The 20,769-nt window shown below is 35.7% G+C and overlaps 1 protein-coding gene across 1 annotated transcript; it reads left to right on the top strand.

Moving 5' to 3' along the window:
* Positions 1 to 530: 530 nt before the first annotated feature.
* LOC110455842 lies at positions 531 to 12,978 on the top strand. Its single transcript, XM_021506249.1, has 13 exons — positions 531 to 649; positions 1,839 to 2,079; positions 2,532 to 2,618; positions 2,872 to 2,979; positions 3,410 to 4,138; positions 5,072 to 5,161; positions 5,631 to 5,808; positions 6,350 to 6,541; positions 7,551 to 7,733; positions 8,790 to 8,939; positions 9,576 to 9,705; positions 11,082 to 11,155; positions 11,585 to 12,978. Exons 2-13 carry the CDS (start codon positions 1,958 to 1,960, stop codon positions 12,422 to 12,424), a joined length of 2,883 nt encoding a protein of 960 aa, XP_021361924.1. The 5' UTR covers positions 531 to 649; positions 1,839 to 1,957; the 3' UTR covers positions 12,425 to 12,978.
* Positions 12,979 to 20,769: the final 7,791 nt, after the last annotated feature.

The following is a 20,769-nucleotide window of genomic DNA, read 5'->3' as shown; positions in this document are numbered from 1 at the left end:
ATATTTCTCTTACATGCAAACTAATAAATACCGATACCGTAGACCATCATATTTTTGAAGACAGTATGCGGCCTTAATTTCCCAGAAGCATGGGGAAGCACAGGAAGTGGACAAAGTGTTTGCTTTGCGCCGCTTTGGGGTTTGAAAAAAAACACTGTCAATATTAAGAAATTGAAAGAAAATAAAACAAGTTAGTACAACCTAATATTTCGTTAACTTTTGAAAAGGGGAATAAACCACTAAAGAAGGTTACGGTTCTACATCTGGGATCCATTCATTAATTAATTGACATCAAGAAAAACTTTTTTAAACTCAATCCTGCAAACGCTTAGATAATCAAATATAAGCAGAGCGATTGATGACCTAAAACCTTTCAACTAACAGACAGTGAGTCTTCGATATTGTCATAACATGGGTAGGGGGCGTAAAGCTTGAATTCCGAGGATGTCTACTGTTCATGGTGAGGCCGGTTCGGATTTATCGGATATTCCGGATCCGGTTCGTAATTTACTATCTTCAAAATGGCCGCCTCCATTGGGTTTGGAGCTTTGCCGAATGTACATAAATAATGAGATTGCCTGAAAGCTTTTCCAAATGTGACATCTTTACTTTGGACAATATATTCACAGAGAACTCATAGCTTAGTCAGGTAATTTACTGGGAAATTGTTTCATTTAAGTAGTTTCTTCATTCCAACCAGTGTGTTCTGAAACGGATGAGGTCATCGATATTTTAGGGCCGCAGTGCTACTTAATTATAGATACATAAACAATTATACGCTTCAATGAGTTCGAAACATTTTTTTTACATTATATTAAACAAGTAGATTATTTAGATTTATTACAATTCTTGTTTTATTCTCTACCCTGTCTGAAAGATTTGCTACATCTCGTGAGGTGTAACGTTATTCTAGTACTAGTATAATCAGGTCCAATACACTGCCGGTTGTCAGAGTTATAAAGCTATACAGACCTATATAGCTATATTCACCTATAAATTAGAGCTGTATTGAGCTATATTTTTTCTCAGATTTCAAGTTTCATTAAGTTAAAGCAAAGTCGCATAAAGAATAAGGTTAGATGTTAATGTTTATTTTCATTTTTCATAAATGTAAAATTTCCGATTTTTTTACATCATTATTTTTTTAAAAAGAATATTTATATCTAATGTCTTTTGTTATCAACCTAGTGAAAAAAATCTTCTTTTAAAAGCGACTTTGTTTAGTTTTCCTTAAAAAAGAAAAGCACTTGAAAATAGCTCAAAAGATCTATTTCAGATAGCTGTCTTAGTACATTTATAGATTAATATTTATCAAATTAGGTGATGATTATAAACTGCAAAAGGAATTAATGAACAGCTAAATGAATGAATGTAAAAAAAAAGAATAAATGCAAAAAATTGAATGAGATAAAAAGAAATTGAAAGAATGAATATATGACTCCTCTTGCATGAAGACAATTTTTGTCAGGATACTGAACTTGGGGCCCCACCCCTGACAGTATTAATTAAAAAAAACAATTGGGGTCAATAAGAAAAAAAAAAGTTCTATGTTACAATGAGGCAAGTGAGGTACAGACATTTCTGTCTATAGATACCAACATATTTCAGTACTTTTATACAATGTTTCTGTACTTCCCAAGAGTCATTTCATATTTTATAAGATTTTCAGATTCTGCAAAGTTTTTCATTTCACAAAGAAGAACAAAACATCCTACTGTTAGGTTTTGAAAACAACCAGGTACCGGAACAAACAGGATTCAAATTAAAGCATGCAAATTTTAAATAAAAATTCCTATACCTATAGTCACAAAACTTTAGTGTTTTCTGGGTTTTTTCAGGCCAAACTCACCTGTAAGTTGCCATGACTAAAATGAATTGATCAAGTCCTTATCTTAAACATCCTACCACCGACTTAGATAGCCCGCGATCCTACTCAGGGATCTTCATTCTACACACAATGGCACGTCCCAAGGACAAGCGTCCCCTCATTGAGAATGAGCGTTTCCTTTCCCGTTGTGCCAAGGAGGAAGATAGACTCCGTCTCCACTTATCCACCCAACTAAAGCAGGACATGGACAGGTAATGAAAGTGTCTATCTGTGTTACATACAAAATGTGTCTCAGAATCTGATGTGTAATTGGTGAAAAATAGGAATATGCATATTTTTTCTAGATCAAGGTATTAAAATAAATGCCCAGATCTAGATAAAAAGAATCGAGTAGGAGAAATGGCTTGCCACTTACTATTTTTTTTACTCAAATGCTAAATAATAATTGGCATGGTATTTAAACTCTTCATTTGTTTTGGACTTAACGTTTCACACTCGAAAGAATTTTAAGACTTTTTTCATTGCACATGATGTATATAGCCCAGCAATTTGTGACTTTTACACGATCTGTGGTTTTTCAATGTACTACGCTTATTATCATTACAAAAAAGATTTTGTTGAGTGCTGATACAGCAGATTTTACAAAACAAATCATAGTTATTTGAATTGCTGTTATGTTTCTTTCCTTTCTGTTTTGACACAGGCTGTTTGAGACGGGACTACACAGTGACATTACCTTAAAGTCAGGATTTCAGGAAATAAAACTTCACAAATTCATTCTGAAAACAAGGTCAGTATCTGATTCTGTAAAACTTTATATTAAAAAATATCTTCCTTTTATGATTAAAATCATTTTTGAAAAGTTCATAGTCTGCATAACCTTTTAAGACAAATCTGTATGAAATTAGACAGCTTGCCATTTAAATCATTATCATGGCCTTTCTTAAATTGAAAATATTGCATCATTCTGTAAGTACAAATTTATACCCAATTTCTTAAAAGCACATTTTCACTGTTATAGCTATTGATAAAACTGATTTCAGGAGCCTTGAGATCTACAACAGGCTGCATGAGGTGTGTACAGAGGCCGGGGGAGACCTCCTGGTACTGCCGGAATGGGTCCAAGTCCCAACACTCAGGGAAAACCTCAGGTATTAACAACACAGATTACAAGTTCTGTGAAGTAGGTAATATGCCTGGTACCGATGGCAATGACCCTTGTGCGTGGTAGCTAGATTATGTCACTAATACTATAACACAAAAGTTCACTAACTAAAGCTAGGGAATAAGTTTATAAATAATCTTAAGTTTAGATAATTCTACAGATGTTCTATTTTTTCGACTGTCACATAGTGCTTCTGGTTTTTAAACCAATCCTTTAAAATTTGTGTTTTGATTTGTTGCAATAATATAATGAAGTTCCTGAAATTGTAAAATGAAACAAATATAAGTAAGAAGAGGATATAGTTAGCTGATACTTCATTCATAAGAATGTATTATAGACTAGAACGTTCATGGCATTTGTAAAAAGGTTCTAAAAAATCATATATATAAAACATATATTGTATTTGTTGATTTCAGACTTCTGTACAGTACCCTGACCATACAGCCACTGCTTAGTGAGGACTCGGACAATGATATAGGAATAGTACAAGATGTTGTAGCACTTTTAACATTCCGGGAAAAACCGCAACCTGAAGAGGAGGAAGAAGATGCTGAAAATGATGCCACTGAAGAAACTACAGGCTCCAATACTGTGGACACATTGTCAGATGCAGATAAATTAGAATCTGACGATAAAAATAATCATGATAATGTAAATGGTACAGAAAATCTAGAGGAATGTTTTGATCAAACAGAACCTGAACAACCAACATGTAATACTTCTGTGGAACCACGACCAACCGATCTGAGTTTGAATGAAAATGGTGAAGTCGCTGGTGCCTGTTCTGCTGTGAACCATGAGGAAGCAGTTTCAGTTGAGTCTGAAACTGAGCAAAAGGAAAGAAAAACAAACGGATTCAGTGATGGTAAGGGAGATAACTCTAGCAATGGAGAGGGGGACATTGTACATGTGAAAATGGTAGAAAATGGTTCCGATGAGTGCAAGGAGTCTGTGCCTGATGATGAAAAGAACTCCAGCAAGGGAGATAACTGTTCACTTCAAGATCTGATCAAGATGACATATGACCTGAGTATACCCTACAAGGCTTGTGATTCCCTAGGGGAAGGGCTCCTGAGGGGATACCTAAAGGAAGTGGACCATGACTGTGTCATCTCGATCTCTGGGGCCCACTTCAGGGCACACAAGTGAGTAAAGTAACACTTTTATTGATATAAAATACAAACTTTAATAATTGTACAACAATTATGAAACAAGTTATTTCAACTTCTATAAATCACTCTTGTTGGCCCGGATTTTAACGCACAGGGAGTCTTAATGTGGGAGGAAACCGGAGTACCCGGAGAAAACCCACATGGTCGGGCAGGTGACCCCATACCTTTTCACGTCCTATCGAGAAATCAAACCCGATCATCTTGGTAAAATACAAGTGTGCTATCCACTGTGCCACCCGACTACCCAATTGAATCCACTTGATTGAACTTAAGTGTTTGTAAAGAGGATTAACCCTAAACACTATTCATTGTAAAGTTATTGAAAATAGCCTATGAAAAATATAAACATTAACTGACATTTGACCTATTGACCTGACCCCACTTTAGTGATTTACATGATCCAATATATGGCTTCTCTCAGTTGAACCATTTTGACCCATTTGGCACCATGTGACTTGATTCCACTTCAACCCTGATTGTCATCATTTGAGCTATTTATTTAATTGACCCACTTAACATGTTGCCAAAGTGACCTCAAATGACCTATTTTCTCTTCCTTGACTCCATTTGAATTCCTGATTTGACCTTGCATGACCCATTGACTTGACCTGAGCTTTCCTATACAGACTTCATTCCACTTGAATCAGTCACTTAATATTTCCTATTTTATTACTGGACAACCTGATCTATACATTGACTTGATTCATTGACTTGACCCTGTTTGACCTCATTTGACCCAGCCTGACCTCATTTGACCTAATATTCTGACCAGTAGATAATTTGATATTGTTACGTTTGTGGTTATAGATGTATTTTAGCCATCAGATGTGACTACTTTGCTGATATATATGTATATATATGTTGGGAGGATCCAGTAGATAATTCCATATTGTACGTTTGTTATAGATGTATTTTAGCCATCAGATGTGAATACTTTGCCGCCATGTTGGGAGGATCCTGGATGGAAAGTGATGCTCAGGAAATTTGCCTTGAAAGGTTGGTACCTGTTATATAATGATAAAAAAGCTTATACCCCTCTCTTCACGTCTGAAATAGTCCTGAAACTGTTTAGATTGTTCCATAAATAGAACAGTAACCCTCAAGGAAGGACAAGTGGTAGTCAGTGTTAACATTATGATGTCATAATACAGCTTTGTTAGCAATCGAGCCATGGCATTATATATTGATAGCTGCTATATGAATGGCATTGGACTTTGTAGGGTTCTTATATGGCATTGCCATGCTTGCACAATGCTATTTATATGATATGATGCTAAGTAAAGTGGCTGCCATAGTGTTATTCAGCTGTGTCGCCCCGTCATGAAAACAATCTTCTTATATTTTATCTCTGACGCAACAGCCAGGGAATCGTGACAATCTATGATCACTTTACCATGTAGACATTAATGGTTCTGAATTATTTTACTTACCAACTTTTACGAAGTACAAGTTGATTATCTTGCAGCATCAGTCCCCCTGTGATGGAGCAGGTCCTGCTCTACCTGTACGGGGGTGTCCTGGACCTAGAACCATGCTGCCCTATAGGAGAGGTTGTCATGGTATCTGACATGTACGGTCTCCAAGGGCTCAACACCATAGTCACGTATAACCTGAAAAAGACTTACTGCCATTTCTTCCACAAGGTACATGTAATGTGTTTGACTGAGTGTAGATATAAGTTGAAAGACAAGTACAAATAATACATATATTGTTTTGGAAAAAATTGTTCACATTTTTCAGCTTCAGACTGTTCTCTGTATAATAAATGAAAGAAAAAAAATACCAGGTATATGGTAGAGATACAGTGTATAATATTTAGAACAAAATACTCCCTTATATTGTTCAATTGTGATAGAGTTATTTCCCTTGGAGCAATTTTCAGATTTTGATTATGTGCCTATTCTAACAAAATCTGTAAAGGATATTTAATGCATAGAACTCGTTTTGAAATGAGATATAGGTGAAAGTTGTGTTAGCATACTTCCTTAACTATCTATTTCCATAGGTTTAAGTTGTATTTTCAAAAACAGATCTTCCAAACTCTAATATCTGGAGAAAAAATACCTTTTAACATGTAATTTCAAGGCCTTGACCTTTAACCTCAGCCATGTATTGGTTGTGAGACAGGAGCCCTGGTGGCTCTGACCGTAACCGTGACCTTTATCTTTTGTTTTGCCTGCTCAGCCGTGTAGTGTTTGTGAGACGGGGGTCGTAGAAACATTGACCTCAGCGCTGACCTTTAATCTGTGTGACTTACGAGACAAGTGCATCGACTGGATAAACACCAACATGGTGAAGGTTTGGAGGACAAAGGCGTTCGCTACTCTGCCTCCGGAGGTCCTGGATATGGTCTGCAATTCCGCCATCCAGCATCTGGTATGTATACATATACTACATTGCATAGTGTAGCCTGCAATGTTCCTGTCACCTTTATTCCAGCAAAAGAGGTTGGATAGTGAGATAGAAGAATTCCAGACACAATTTGTTTTTAGAATGCAGGCTCATCTATCCCCTAAGACACTGAATAATGGAATGACTTGATCTTGATTAGTGCAGGTGCCCACAATAGAAAAAATCTGTGAGTGCGACCTTCACATTATAACTTTTAAACTGTTCTTGTACATCTACATACCACCAGTGTAAAATTTCAAAAATATCATGTTTTGAATTTGAAGATAAGGATCGTACCACCCATGATCTATTTTTAGTAACAGGGATATTGACCTTGACCTTACAATCTTTTTAAACAATTAAACAATTATTTCACATCTATATTTCAGTGTTAAACCATGTCAAATTTCCAAAAGATTATCCTTTTTTATTCAGGGCTGAGGACTATACCCCCTTCCCCCAGGGTCTGTTTTAAGTAGCAGTCACATTTACATGTACCTTGCCTTTTTTTAAACCCCTATTGCCCATCTACATATCACAGTGTATTACCATGTCAGATTTCAAAAAGAGTTGACCTTTGGATTCTAAGAATCTCTGGAAACAAAAGTGTGTACGGACAGACGAACACTCTGATTATATGGGGCCCCCGCATCTCTGATTTAGGGCCCTAATAAAATTAAGTTCATCATCAGCTCATCTGAACATTTCAATCACATTGTTTAGGAGAGACAAAAAGGGAAAGTTCTCTATAAACTAAATTTGACTTACATTCAATGATGTCACAATTGATTTGGCTGTTTGGTGACGACTCTTCCTTAATTAAGCTTAAACATGTTAACACATTGCCTGAATAAATCATGTGTTAGCAACGGTCTGCTGTGATGTTCCTGCTCTGTTGGAATTCATTGGTTTTTAAATTTGTTCTGATCAGCTGATATATATGCCAAACTGGAAATGTCATTTGTTGTAGTTTATGTCACTGTTGGTGTTTCAGAGTATACAGTGTGTGATGGAGGTGATGCTGGATTGTCAGAAGTTGAACCGTAACATTCCGCGGCTCAAATGGTGCGAGCCTGCCCTGTCTGCTGTCATCCGCCTTATGGATAGCTCCATCGAATACACCGCAAAAAATTTCATCAGTCTTCTCAACAGCGGCAAACTCCGGGACATTGATACGGTAATATTGACATCATAAAGTGGTTTTGCAATAAATTGAGGGAAATGTATAAAATAATTCTGAAGAAAACAAGAAGACGGGACACTGAGATATGTTGGCAATATATATACAAGGTTGCAAATGAAACAAGGGCAGTATACTGAGGTTTTACTGTCGTTCAAATAAAAACATTGTTCCATCACTGTGTTGTGTCTTTGAGCGAGATACTTTACTCCGCTTGTTCCAGTCTACTCAGCTGTAAATGAGTACGTGGTTGGGCAGTGCTAGAATTGTAGAATGCTAGCTGTTAGCGCCGAAATGGCAGCACCGGCTGTATGCTCCCCAGAGAGTTGAGAAAGGTATTGGCTGGTTGCAAAGGCCCTATAACCTCGGATAATAATTTGTGAACCGCTTTGAGACGACCTACGAACTAGGTCTTGTGATAAAGCGGTATATAAGAACCTCAAATTATTATTATTAAATGAGAAACAAGTCCTGTGTCTCTTTTTCTGAATTAAAAAGAAGAATAGAAAAAGAATCATAACTTCATCAAACCTGAAAATGGTAGTAGAAACTACTGCAAAGTATAGGTTTCTTTTCTAAAATGTTTTCTTAAAGATATATTGATGCCAGGGATAAAAGTGTGAACCTTCTAATAAACAGTTACAGTTTGTGGCAGTGGTGTTGGAATTCTTTCGCCCCTAAGTAACTTTAGTAGACTCTCCCATGTATTGGTATGGATGAGTCTAGTATGGTCTACAGTGGTGAAAGGGTTAAAGAGTGACAGACCTGTAAATAGTAATGCAGTCTTTGAAATTCTGAAGTCTTTGTGAAGGGTTTAGCCAGAAAACAACATCATACCACTGCAGGGGTTATCTGCATTTCATTAATAAACAAAACACTGATCCAACCGATTCAATCCAGCCTTTTGGGATATGAGATAAGTGAAAAGTGGCCTCAGTCAATCAATAGCATTTTTAAAAGAAAAAAGATGGATACAGGCAGATATCTCCTCTATACCCATATCAATGATACGATATAATGTACATTCAATTCAATCTGTTGCTTGTCCTACAGACCCTGGCGTACCAGATGGGACTACTAGAGGAGATCTTTGGTACGGTGATCAGTTCTCTACCCCTGTCGGGGGCCTGCCAGGTCTTCGAACGACTGCATGCACTCAACAAGGCATCAACCTCTGAGGAAATGGAGTCCGTTTGGAGTGAGGTTTGTGCATAGAATAAATAATAGTCATAGATTCAATCACAACAGGCAAAGGAGCATGTAGTTCTGGTAATTTATTATGAGTGTCGACTGGCCATGGTTTCCCCCCTACAGTGAACCAGATTTTTCCACCATTGAAGAAACCATGGCGTTAGCTGTACCCTTCACCTTAGAATCAATTATGATCCAGCAATATTTGTGCTCCTTATACGTTATCCCTCTACTGGTATTATGAGTTGATCTGTTGTTTTTCAAACAAGGAATCAAAGGTAAGGAGACTGGAATAATAATCCCTTGAATAAAATTTGTATTTTGATTTCAAGGTATTATCTGTTAACTATAGGACTTATATATATATATCAAAGGTTTTAACATGAAGTGGAATCTCAGAAAAACAGACTCGCATCTCCCATGCTTACATTTCACTTTTTGAATCCTTTCTGTTCCATTTTCCCAAAGGAAGGTGGTCACTGTCAATTTACTGAAAATTCAACCTCTAGTGAAACCTTACTTCATGTAACTCAATTGTTTGATTACAATACGTGAACCTACCATTCCAAGTGTGTGTGTTGTTTGGAGAGACAACATATCTTTATCCTGTATTTGTACTGTATTCACACTTTAATTTGTTGTTTGTAGGAGTTTTGTGCCTTTATCCGGTCCCTGTACAAGATGTGTGAGGAGTTTATGAAGCTGCACATCCACCAGATGGCTCTGACCAAGGACTGGGATATACTCAATAAGGATCTACAAGCTCACCTCATGAAAAGTGAGTCAACTTACCTCACCAGTCTTAAAATCTGTCTAATATTACTGGTACATGTAGCTAAATTGAAAAAGTATGGTGTTTAATCATTTTAAGCTGTTTGCCAGTTTGGTTAGAAAACTTTGCTAGTTTCTACTGTATACTTTATGAATTTTTGCCTAGTCAGATTCTTGCCCTTGCCAGTAAAAGCCATATCCGCTCAGTTTTAATTTCGCCCTTCTCTGTATGTTATGTTGTTTTCGAATGTTGCTGTAATGACAAATCCGCCCTCGTAAGACATTACTGAGAGCGAAAAGGGCAAAAATTAAACTGCAGCAAATATTTCTTTTTGTCCTGTAATTATTACCTATTAACTACCTTGTCTTAATTCTTATCATTTTAAAATCCCAGAAAAATCTTTTGTTTTTTTCACTGATCATTTGTGTTAATATTTACAATGATAGAATAAATAGACCCATCAAAAGGTAATAATTTGAACTTCTCTAGGTCACAAGAATGCTTTGTACATATACCTTAAAACAAGCACTATAATTACATCATCTGACCTTAATGGATGTCACCCACAACATATTGCTCATTAAAACGTTGTTATACTGCTATCAGCTGCTCAGCAGAATTATGGGACGTTGTATTATACATTAAGAGGGTAGATCAAAGAGAAGAGATATATTTAAAGGAATTGTTAATAAGAAAAATATAAAAATGTAAACCTTGGGATTATGAAGCAAGAGATCTGATTGTAACAAGGTTTTACTGGTATAAGTATATCGGCAGTGTTATTTCTGTGGACTTTTTGGGGCCGATAATGGTCCCTATTCTGAATTGAAATTATTTCATATTCATGCCTATAATTCCCAAAATTTGCAGTGTACTCCTAAATTTCCTTCCCAGAAAGTAAGTTTTCTTACCAAAATGAGACAAAAAGACCCCCATCCCACATTAATGGGAAAACCTTGATTGGTGTGGGGGATATGGAACTCCTACTGTGTGTGTAGAATGGGGTGTCAGACCTGAGATTTGTTACAGATTTAGTCCCCCAAACTCTACACCTGAAAGCTAAGATTCTTCCCTTGCCTGTGGAATGATACATTCCATTCTGTACTCGCATACATGTATGTCTCAACAAATCTGTCAAAAGAAAAAGAATTGGTGCAAATATATATGCACATGTAATATGTAACATTATTTAATACATGTAATGAAATTTGATGAAATTCCAAGTTGTGTCTGAAACACAACTGGCAGACTTTTGATAAACTACATTGAGTAATGGCATGGGGAAACATTTTGAATTGTTTCATACTTTTTAATTAGTTTGATGGACAGTGGATTTTGTCTTGGATGTTGCAATCAAATGGTTTATATTTCTACATTACCAGATTCCAGCTTTGTTGTATTAGACATGTCTGTCAAGGAGAAGAAAATGGGGCCAAGATTTATGAGGATGCAAAAGGTATTGATTATAATTATTATATATATTTGATTGAAGGCCAATGTCAGCATTCATGTAAAAATCTGCCATATTTGTCATAATGTTTGAATCTGCAAATATTGTAATACATTGTAATGAAAATAATAAACAAGTTTTTTTATTCAATAATTGCTTTCGATGAATCACATATAATTTTAATAATACTTGTATATTTTCAAGTATCTATGGAGTTCATTGCAATTTTCAAAAGTTGAACCCAAATATACCTGTTCATGGAATTATATAGACTCATTGCGGAGGAGAAAAACATCAAATATAGTGTTACGATGTCTCTATCAAATGAAAAATTCATTCTTGTAGAATGTTTCATTTAATAATTATACAATTCACAGTTGTTATGGCATATTAATGGTATTTTCTAAAGAAACAATTAAAATGTTCTTTGTGCAGAAAAAAACAGAGGTCAAAGAACAGAAAACTACATTAAAAGCCAGGCCTGTTTTAACAAGTGATAGAACCCGCAAACTGTCCGGTTCCAGCACAGGTACAAAGTCAACAGATGGTGGGTCTGAAAAGTCTGTCGGAAAGTCCTCGTTACAAAGTCAGAACAAAACTGGGACAACCAGAACCACGACGACTCGGAGTACACCAGGGAAAACTACATCACGTACAGGAGTTAGGACTTCACACAGCTCTACAAGGGCACCAGGTACTCGACACACTCAGGAACGATCAGTCAACCCCACTTGTTCTGATGGTAAGCACTGTGAGAGCTCTGCAAAGGGAAACAACTCTGAAAGTGTAGACTTTAAGGGTAAAAATGAGTCTCAGTCAGGTGTTAATGATGGAGAAGACAATGATGGCCATGACAGGGTGTGTTTGCCTGGGCAAAGTTTCTTCGGGGGTTCTGAAGAAAATGAGGGTTCAAATACATTACTGAATGCTGAAGGTCAAGGGTCAGGAAGTTCGCTGAATGCTGAAGATCATGGATCAGCAACATCGCTGAATGCTGGAGGTCAAGGGTCAGCAACATCACTGAATGCTGGAGGTCATGGATCAGCAACATCGCTGAATGCTGAAGGTCAAGGGTCAATGACATCGCTGAATGCTGAAGGTCAGGGTGGAGCTTGTCAAGGTCAATGCAGGCCAGAGTGTGAATCCCACAGAGAGGCTTTGGACCCAACCACATGTCACACGGGACATTCTAGTCACTTACCAGATCCAATAGTATTTAATGTAGAACTTATTCCAATTTTCAATATCTCATTTTTTTACAGTAACGCATGTTAAATTGAAAATCTTATGCAGTATTCTTACATGGTAAGATCCTTAAATCCTTAATGGTGGTTGTTCAAAGTATTGTACTCCTTTAAATGTCAAGGTTTTCTTCTAATATTGTATTCCATTAATATACTTGATTCAATTCCTCTTGAACTGCATTCATGGTTTGGTGGAGCTGTTGTAAATAGCTTGAAACTGTAGAGTAGATAACTTAGCGGCTTCAGATTTCATTCATTTTTACACAGGGTTTTAATGTGCATTATGTTCAACATTCCAGTTAAAGCTCAACTGTAAAATAGTATTGGTATTGTCAATGTACAGGAAAATGATTGATAAACCTTCTGTCAGTACAGTAGAACTTGTGTTGTGAGGCCAAACCTTTCTTAGGTACAGTAGATCCTTTAATGTCAGACCATGTGCTTCCTAAGTCAGTACAATAAACTTACGTCATGGGAAACCTCCCCTTTTGGACGTACAATATTGTATATTATGGTATCTGTATTGAGATGTTCCCCCTTTTTTGGGTACAGTTGAACCTATATATTAAGGAATGTATATAGGAAAACATTGCATGTAAATGTTTTTTAATGTTTGTGTCGATAGATAATTACAATGTTACTTCCCTACAAATCTAAATGTACGCGTAATATTTTCAATATTACCTTTATATTGATGTCCAAATTTTTTTTTTAACAACTAGAATTCTTGTTTAAGTATGAACAAAAAAATGAAATAATTTCAGTTTTTTAAAAGCAATATAATTTCACCTGAACTATCTGGTAGAACTTGAGCTTCAATACAGAACTGATAGGTTTATCTATACGGGTCTGGTTGAATTGTCACTTTTCGATATAATGAGAGATCTCATTTTCCAGATGTTGTGTATAATTAAGATTTTATTGATCACTGTGTAGTGTTTCACTATTTGTTTGCCAAAAAAAAAGCAAGAGTTTTCATCAATAAATAGCAATCTGTGTCTTTTTGAAGGTAACAGAATCCTTTTATAAAAACACCCAAGGGTACCAGTACTTGTACACCTCGAATAAAAATCGACCAAACAAATGTCAGTATTATTATCCCTTTAAGGTTGAATTTTAATCTCCCTAAGTCAAAGAACATATCTCTATTCATAGAACGGGATCCACAAAGAAGATTTTCAGACTCATCACATGACGTCTTTTCTCCAATCAGAGCTGTGAATTTTTCAACAGGCATGTAATAAAACATACTATCTCCCTTGAGAATTTAAATTCATAATTAACTCGGTAATAGAGTATGATATTTCATAATGTAATACATTGTATTAACTCATTCACCCCTGAAGACACATTTGAACTCTTCCAATTCAAAGGTTGGAATAGTTCATTATGAAATTTCAGGGGTGAATGAGTTACTGTTAGGGTCCTTACGTAGAGTGTACGTTTCAAATATTGATTAACTAACCAAGTCATAATTAATATTTTTAAAACATCTCTTTTTATACGTCATAGTGTGGATCGATCTCTTTTGGAAAAGACATGTCACCAGTAACATAGTATATTAATTTACATGTCTAGGCATTTTTTTTAACTGAGAATTTCTCAGTTTAATGCTTGATTGACATAATAGTTGTGGTTTGTTGATCATTAAAGAGTCATCTCTTAATAATGTTTTTATATTATACAGAGTTTAGTACAATTTTCATTATTTCCTTATTTGGATTCCATTTTGCAGTTTCTGTGCCTTTATATTCATTGCTGGGTATTACAGTAAATAAGTGACAGAGTGTTATTTGTTTATTTTAATTACTAAACACAACCTACAGAAAACTTCATGAACTTGAACACTTTCATTTGTAACACTGTGATAGGTATATTTAAACATGTTGTGATATTTGGTATATACTTTGCTGTGATAAAGGGCCAGCATATTTGTTTAAATAAGGAACTTGTAACTTTGAAGGTCACAGAGGTCAAATGTGTTAAGAGCTTCAAAATAACTTCCTCAGAACTATAAGGCCAAGAATCATGTTTGTCCTGTAGCTGAGTGAAGGGCTATCAAATATTTCACATAAATGACCTTTGACCCTTTAAAGGATAGCTAACTGGGTTTTATCTTAATTATAGTTGAATGAATGACCTTGACCAGCTTTCAAGGTTACAGGTGTCGTGTTAAAACAAAAGAAACAATCCAGTTGAGTAGTTTATTTGTATGTATGTTATAAGGTACATGTCTTTGTGTTGAAAGAGCCCTGCTTGTGGTTGTAATGTAGCCCTATAAATATCATTGTTTGCTAGTACTTGTTCTATTTGTAGTATTCTATAAATATTGACTTTTGTTATCCAAGAAGAAATTCTGTGATATTTGTTTTTTTCCTAAAAATGTTTAATTTACTACAGTTTATGTATATATTTTGTATATATATTTAAAGTAGTACTGTGATACATATTGTGGTGGTTAAGTATAGTGCAGAGATTTTTTTTCAATTGAACATCTTTAGAAAAATGTTATAAATGGATCTAAATGTATTTGGTTGTCCTTTTTACTGTTACTGTTAGCTATTATCATCAGGAAATGTGTCAAGTGATCTTATGGCTATGCTACAGTTTTGCTGTTTTGAATCTACGTTTTCAGACAGTTGAGCTCTCAAACAAAAGTGATATCACAAATCACCCACATCTCACAAATAAGCCCCCTTCCCCTCACAAGTAACCCCCAATCTGACAAATAAGCCCCCTTCCCCTCACAAGTAACCCCTGACCTCACAAATAAGCCCCCTTCCCCCCACAAGCAACCCCCACTCTGCCCAATAAGCCCCCCTCCCCTCCCAAGTAACCCCTGACCTCACAAATACGCCCCCTTCCCCCCACAAGCAACCCCCACTCTGCCCAATAAGCCCCCCTCCCCTCCCAAGTAACCCCTGACCTCACAAATAAGCCCCCTTCCCCTTACAAGTAACCCCTGACCTGACAAATAGGCCCCCTTCCCCTCACAAGTACCCCCTGACCTGACAAATAAGCCCCCTTCCTCTCACAAGTAACCCCTGATCTCACAAATACGCCCCCTTCCCCTCACAAGTAACCCCTGATCTCACAAATTAGCCCCCTTCCCCTCACAAGTAACACCTGATCTCACAAATAAGCCCCCTTCCCCTCACAAGTAACCCCTGACCTCACAAATAAGCCCCCTTCCCCTCACAAGTAACCCCTGACCTCACAAATAAGCCCCCTTCCCCTCACAAGTAACCCCTGACCTGACAAATAAGCCCCCTTCCCCTCACAAGTAACCCCTGATCTGACAAATAAGCCCCCTTCCCCTCACATGTAACCCCTGACCTGACAAATAAGCCCCCTTCCTCTCATAAATAACCCCTGATCTCACAAATACGCCCCCTTTCCCTCACAAGTAACCCCTGATCTCACAAATAAGCCCCCTTCCCCTCACAAGTAACCCCTGATCTCACAAATAAGCCCCCTTTCCCTCACAAGTAACCACTGATCTGACAAATAAGCCCCCTTCCCCTCACAAGTAAGCCCCAATCCGACAAATAAGCCCCTTTCCCCTCACAAGTAGCCCCTGATCTGACAAATAAGCCCCCTTCCCCTCACAAGTAACCCCTGATCTGACAAATACTATGTAAGTCCCTTCCCTTTCACAAATAAGCCCTCTATCACAAATAAGCACTTTCACCTTCACAAATAAGTAACATTCAACAATTAAGCCCCTTCACAATTAAGCCCCTTCACAAGTAAGCCTCCTCTCACAATTAAGCCCCCTTCTCAAATGAGCCTTATTCTCACCTTTGTTACAAATCTTTTTTTACTATTTTTATTAAGACAATCTCAAGTTATTCCTAAAATGGCCTTGATATCAATAGATTCCTATTTTTGTGAATCAATGTGCAGATAGATAATCATTTAAAGTGATTCATTGTCTTGATATATTCCATATTATACTTGATATTAGATAGGTTGTGTACACAAGTATATAATACAAGTGTTGAAAAGTAATTAGTAAATAATAATGAAGGAATTCAGATTTACTGATCATTAACTGTACATTATTTATTCAGAGTTTACATGAAGTTATGATTATGGGGCAAAAGTAAAATCACCATATCCACAACATTAAAATATTGTTAGCTTATTATAATGTCTGATGACAAGTGATTTTGTAATGTGTTTAAAGGATCATTGTCAGATGAAGTCATTTTGAACCAAACACGTAAACCGTCACTATATAAAGCTAGTTTCTGTCAACACTTTGTTGAATGTGACTTTTCAAAATAAAGATCTGTAACTTGTAAGGTATGGTGATATCAATGTACTGTATGTGTTTTAAGGGATGGGTTTCAAATATGTTTCCAAATTTTGAAACAATTGACGACTATTTAGGGTACAATTTGCTTCTATCAGGCAGCAATGTGACTAATGTTAGATCCATATACGGCAGTTTGACATCTAAGGTTTAAACAGTGTTGTATTTTAACTCATTTCCAGCTATAGCTTTGGTATGATGTTTTGTCGATATGGTTGACTGGTTGAGGATTTCTTTAAATATCATCTCATTTTCATGGTGCATTGTAGAAATGAAGTGAAAAGTTTATTTGGATTTTTTTTTTTATCTGATAGTCAATTTAGACAACAGATAATCAGACTAGCCATAACTACTCAGCTCATGTTTGATTCCAATCATCCATAGATAGCTACAACTCAACAAAAACTTTACCTTGTCATTAATAGACAAATAAGCCTTAATTATTCCCCTTAAGTCCTGTCTGTTTTAAACCAGTTCTCATTCAGCCTAGTAATATATACAATGTATGTTCTTTAAGTTAAGGAATAAGATTAGTTTGCAGCATGTTAAATCCTAGTCTTTTTAATATCAGTCTCATGGTTCTCTTGGAACAAGTGGTTGAGTTAATTAAAAAAGAAAAGCTGGTCAAATGATCACATACTATAATGACGTTGACCTATATACCCCGGTATGTATGTATTCAGAAATAATAGCCTGTTCAAAATTGATGAATTATAATAAGCGGGCTACTTTTGCCAACAACAAGTTTTAATGAGAACACCGAGTCTGATGTTTAATATGAGTCTGCAGTCAGACCTCATGACACTGTGCTGATGTTAACTGGTGACATTATAGACATTGTTAAGATTTTCCAGTATTACGGTCTAGTTGTTTCTATGTACAATGTAAGTCTTGTGTAATAAAGCATAGGTATTTTTATCTAGGAAACAATCTGTAGGTTTATCTTAAATACGATTCATCAGTTTTGAAATATATGTGATATCAAAGTTTTACTTTCTACACAAACAATGTATGTATTAAAGTGTCGCAACATTTCAAGACCAACTGGTCTCTTTGTCAAGATATATCTGTAGATTTGTTGTCCGTGTTTGGAAGGGTCGTGAGATCAAGGTTGTGAGAGTAAAATGGTTGTAATACAAGAGTATTTTGAATTGAGATATTTAAAAAAAATATATAGAAGAGAATGTGTTGAAACTATGTGTGAAAGAGTGTGACCTAGTTGAAGGTCTGGCCTGTAGTTTTCCTGATTACACAGGTGCAATTTACAGAAAAAAAATGTACATGTGGGACCAAGTGGATTGTTCAGTTTATACAGCTTTTTATATTACACAGGTTTAATTTACGTAAAATGTAGACAGTGGGACCGAGTTGAAAATAGCTTATATACTGTAGCTCAGGTTTATATAGATTTCCCTACGATACAATGTCTGTTTTAAACAGGTTTCACTGTAAAAGAATACAGCATCAAGTTCTTTAGATCCAACTGTTTTTAGACACTGCATAATTTAACCTGATAACAAATAATGCAAGGTTGTGCTAAATGGATGTGGATTTATAAACAAAAGAAGAACAGGATGTAATTATGGTTGAAGATTACAAAATTACAAGTCATTTAATATGTGCCAAGTTTTGTGTTAATATTTTAATATTCTGTCGGCATAAATTGATTGACAAATTTAAAGTGATGGTACAGTAAATGTTTAATTATTTGATAATTTTGTTGTTGTTGATTTTATAAATATATATATGTATACATGTCCAAGTTGTTTTGATTTTTTTTTTTTTTCACTTTTGAAAAGCATTATTTAAGATGCACACAAATATAAAAAAAGTTATTATTTCATTCATTTATTTTTTGTATCTGTAGGCTTAGATTAAAACTCACTCTTAAAAAGAGTTTGGAGCATAAAAGACTGGTTATACATAAATTATTTTTTAGATAACGATTGTTCATACAGGATAGTAATATCACATCAATACCAAATCTTTTGTTTGACCTTTTCAAGATTTTCTTCTCTATATGATATCTGTATAATATTAATCTCCAGCATGGTATTCATAATTGTGGTTGTTGAGACAACAGTTGAATAATGTTACAACAAAAATTGGTAGTTTCCATAATAAGCACCCAGGGCTTAAAACATTAGCAGAAATGGGGGCACTCATTAGGATAATAAAATATTCTGAAGGGTGTTTTATCAAATAGGGAAGGGGTTTATATAATTTCAGTTCGTCTGGAAAAAGGGGGAGGGACGCTAATTACAGCAAATACAGTACATCTTATTTGCTGATTAGTATATATCTGCCAGTAAGGAAAGCTTGTGTCATAATACTGTTTTCACTGGTTCAGAAACATAAAGCCACCAAAACCTACCCACAGGAGATTTCAGTCTTGTACATTTATTTGTTAACCATAAATTATTATATTTGAAATGATTGACATCAGATTTTAAATTTCTTGTAATTACATATTTAAGAATTAATGTAAATACTTTTTTTCTCTTGAAGAAGAAAAACTTGCAATTTAAAGAATTCTGAAGTAGTGTACGTAGTAGGTAATTGTAATTTGTGGATTTATTGTCTTCTGAACAATTAATTATTTATTTCTCATAACATTACATTATTTGAATGAATATGAATTCATAAAGAATTGGAAAAAGCAATAAAAAACTATTCGGTATCATGGTTAGTCCTGTCGTAGTTATATATGTAATTCCGATTCATCAACAAGGGTATAGCGCGAAAGAGGAACATATAACGAATGAGTAGTTGTCTGTATGGTTGTACATAAAGGGCAATAACTCCATAAATAACGGTTGGCAACGGTGGTTATCGAACTTGTCCCAACTATCATGGCAATGAACCTTCCTGAAATAGATGTCACTGGTTGAGCAATTGAATCAAGGGCCATAGCTCTTTAAGTTACATTCCGATAATTGCTGTTATTAAACTTTTCCGAGCTATCATAGCAATGAACCTTTCTTTGAAGTTTGAAGTTAATCCATTGAAAACTACTCGGGATGTCAAGCATCACCGTTTCAGATAGTGGATAAAGAGCCCCAACTCCGTAAGTTACTGTCGGGTATATTGGTGGCTATGGAATTAAATGTCCGAGCTGTTATGGTAATGAACCTTCTAATGAAGTTTGAATTTAACCTGTTGAAAAGTAATGACGGTATCGAACAGACACCAAGCACGCCCGCCCAGCTTCCCTCAACGTGATAACATAATTAATACATCTCGTCTTTCGAAATGCGTATAAAAATGAGTAAACTTGTAGACTGCCAATAAGGAAAATAAGTATACATGTACACCTGTCGGATATGAGTTCATTACTGAAATATTTTGGGGTACTTTCTAACCAGAAATTTATAGAAATTACATGTATTTAATACATTTTGTACCTTAGTAGTTAGTACTTACCTTGAATTAGCTCAAGTGTTGACAGGCTCCATACCAGGAAGCTGCTCGGTAAATATATTGCAACTGGGCCTTTTGATTCTTCTGAATTTAAACCAGAAGTTGTTTGTGAAAATTTTGAATCCTAGGAAGCTATGGGGAAAAGAACATTGAACATCGTCCAGTGCCTGGAAGGGCTGGTCAGCCAATACGTTGGTATGGCATCCAGCGTACATCTGTCTGTCAACTTTTCCTTTCAATGGTTTTGTCTGAAGAACCAAAAGGCTTACAGTCATGATATTTGGCAAGTAGCTTCCTGGGATGGAGCCTATTAAATTCTGTGAATACAAATGACCTTGACCTACTTTCAAGGTAACAGGGTTAAAATATGTCAAAACTTCAAACAATTTCTTCTGATAAACCAAAAGGCCCCGAGTCATGATATTATATACAAGCAATTTCGTGGTATTCATATCCTCCGCTTTAAGAACATGTTTTAGATGAAGTTGTCATTATTGAGAGTTACTAGTTTTGCTAGTAACTTCTGGGTGGAACTTGTATTAAAATGAACTAAACAGTGTTTGAATTATAAAAGAACATGAACAGCAAGAATGATGAATAACCTTGACCATCTTTAAAGGTCAGATTAGTACATCAAG

This window comes from Mizuhopecten yessoensis, unplaced genomic scaffold (assembly GCF_002113885.1).
Source record: "Mizuhopecten yessoensis strain PY_sf001 unplaced genomic scaffold, ASM211388v2 scaffold8387, whole genome shotgun sequence".
Classification (NCBI taxonomy): Eukaryota; Metazoa; Mollusca; class Bivalvia; order Pectinida; family Pectinidae; genus Mizuhopecten; species Mizuhopecten yessoensis.
This window is presented reverse-complemented; position numbering and strand designations above follow the sequence as displayed.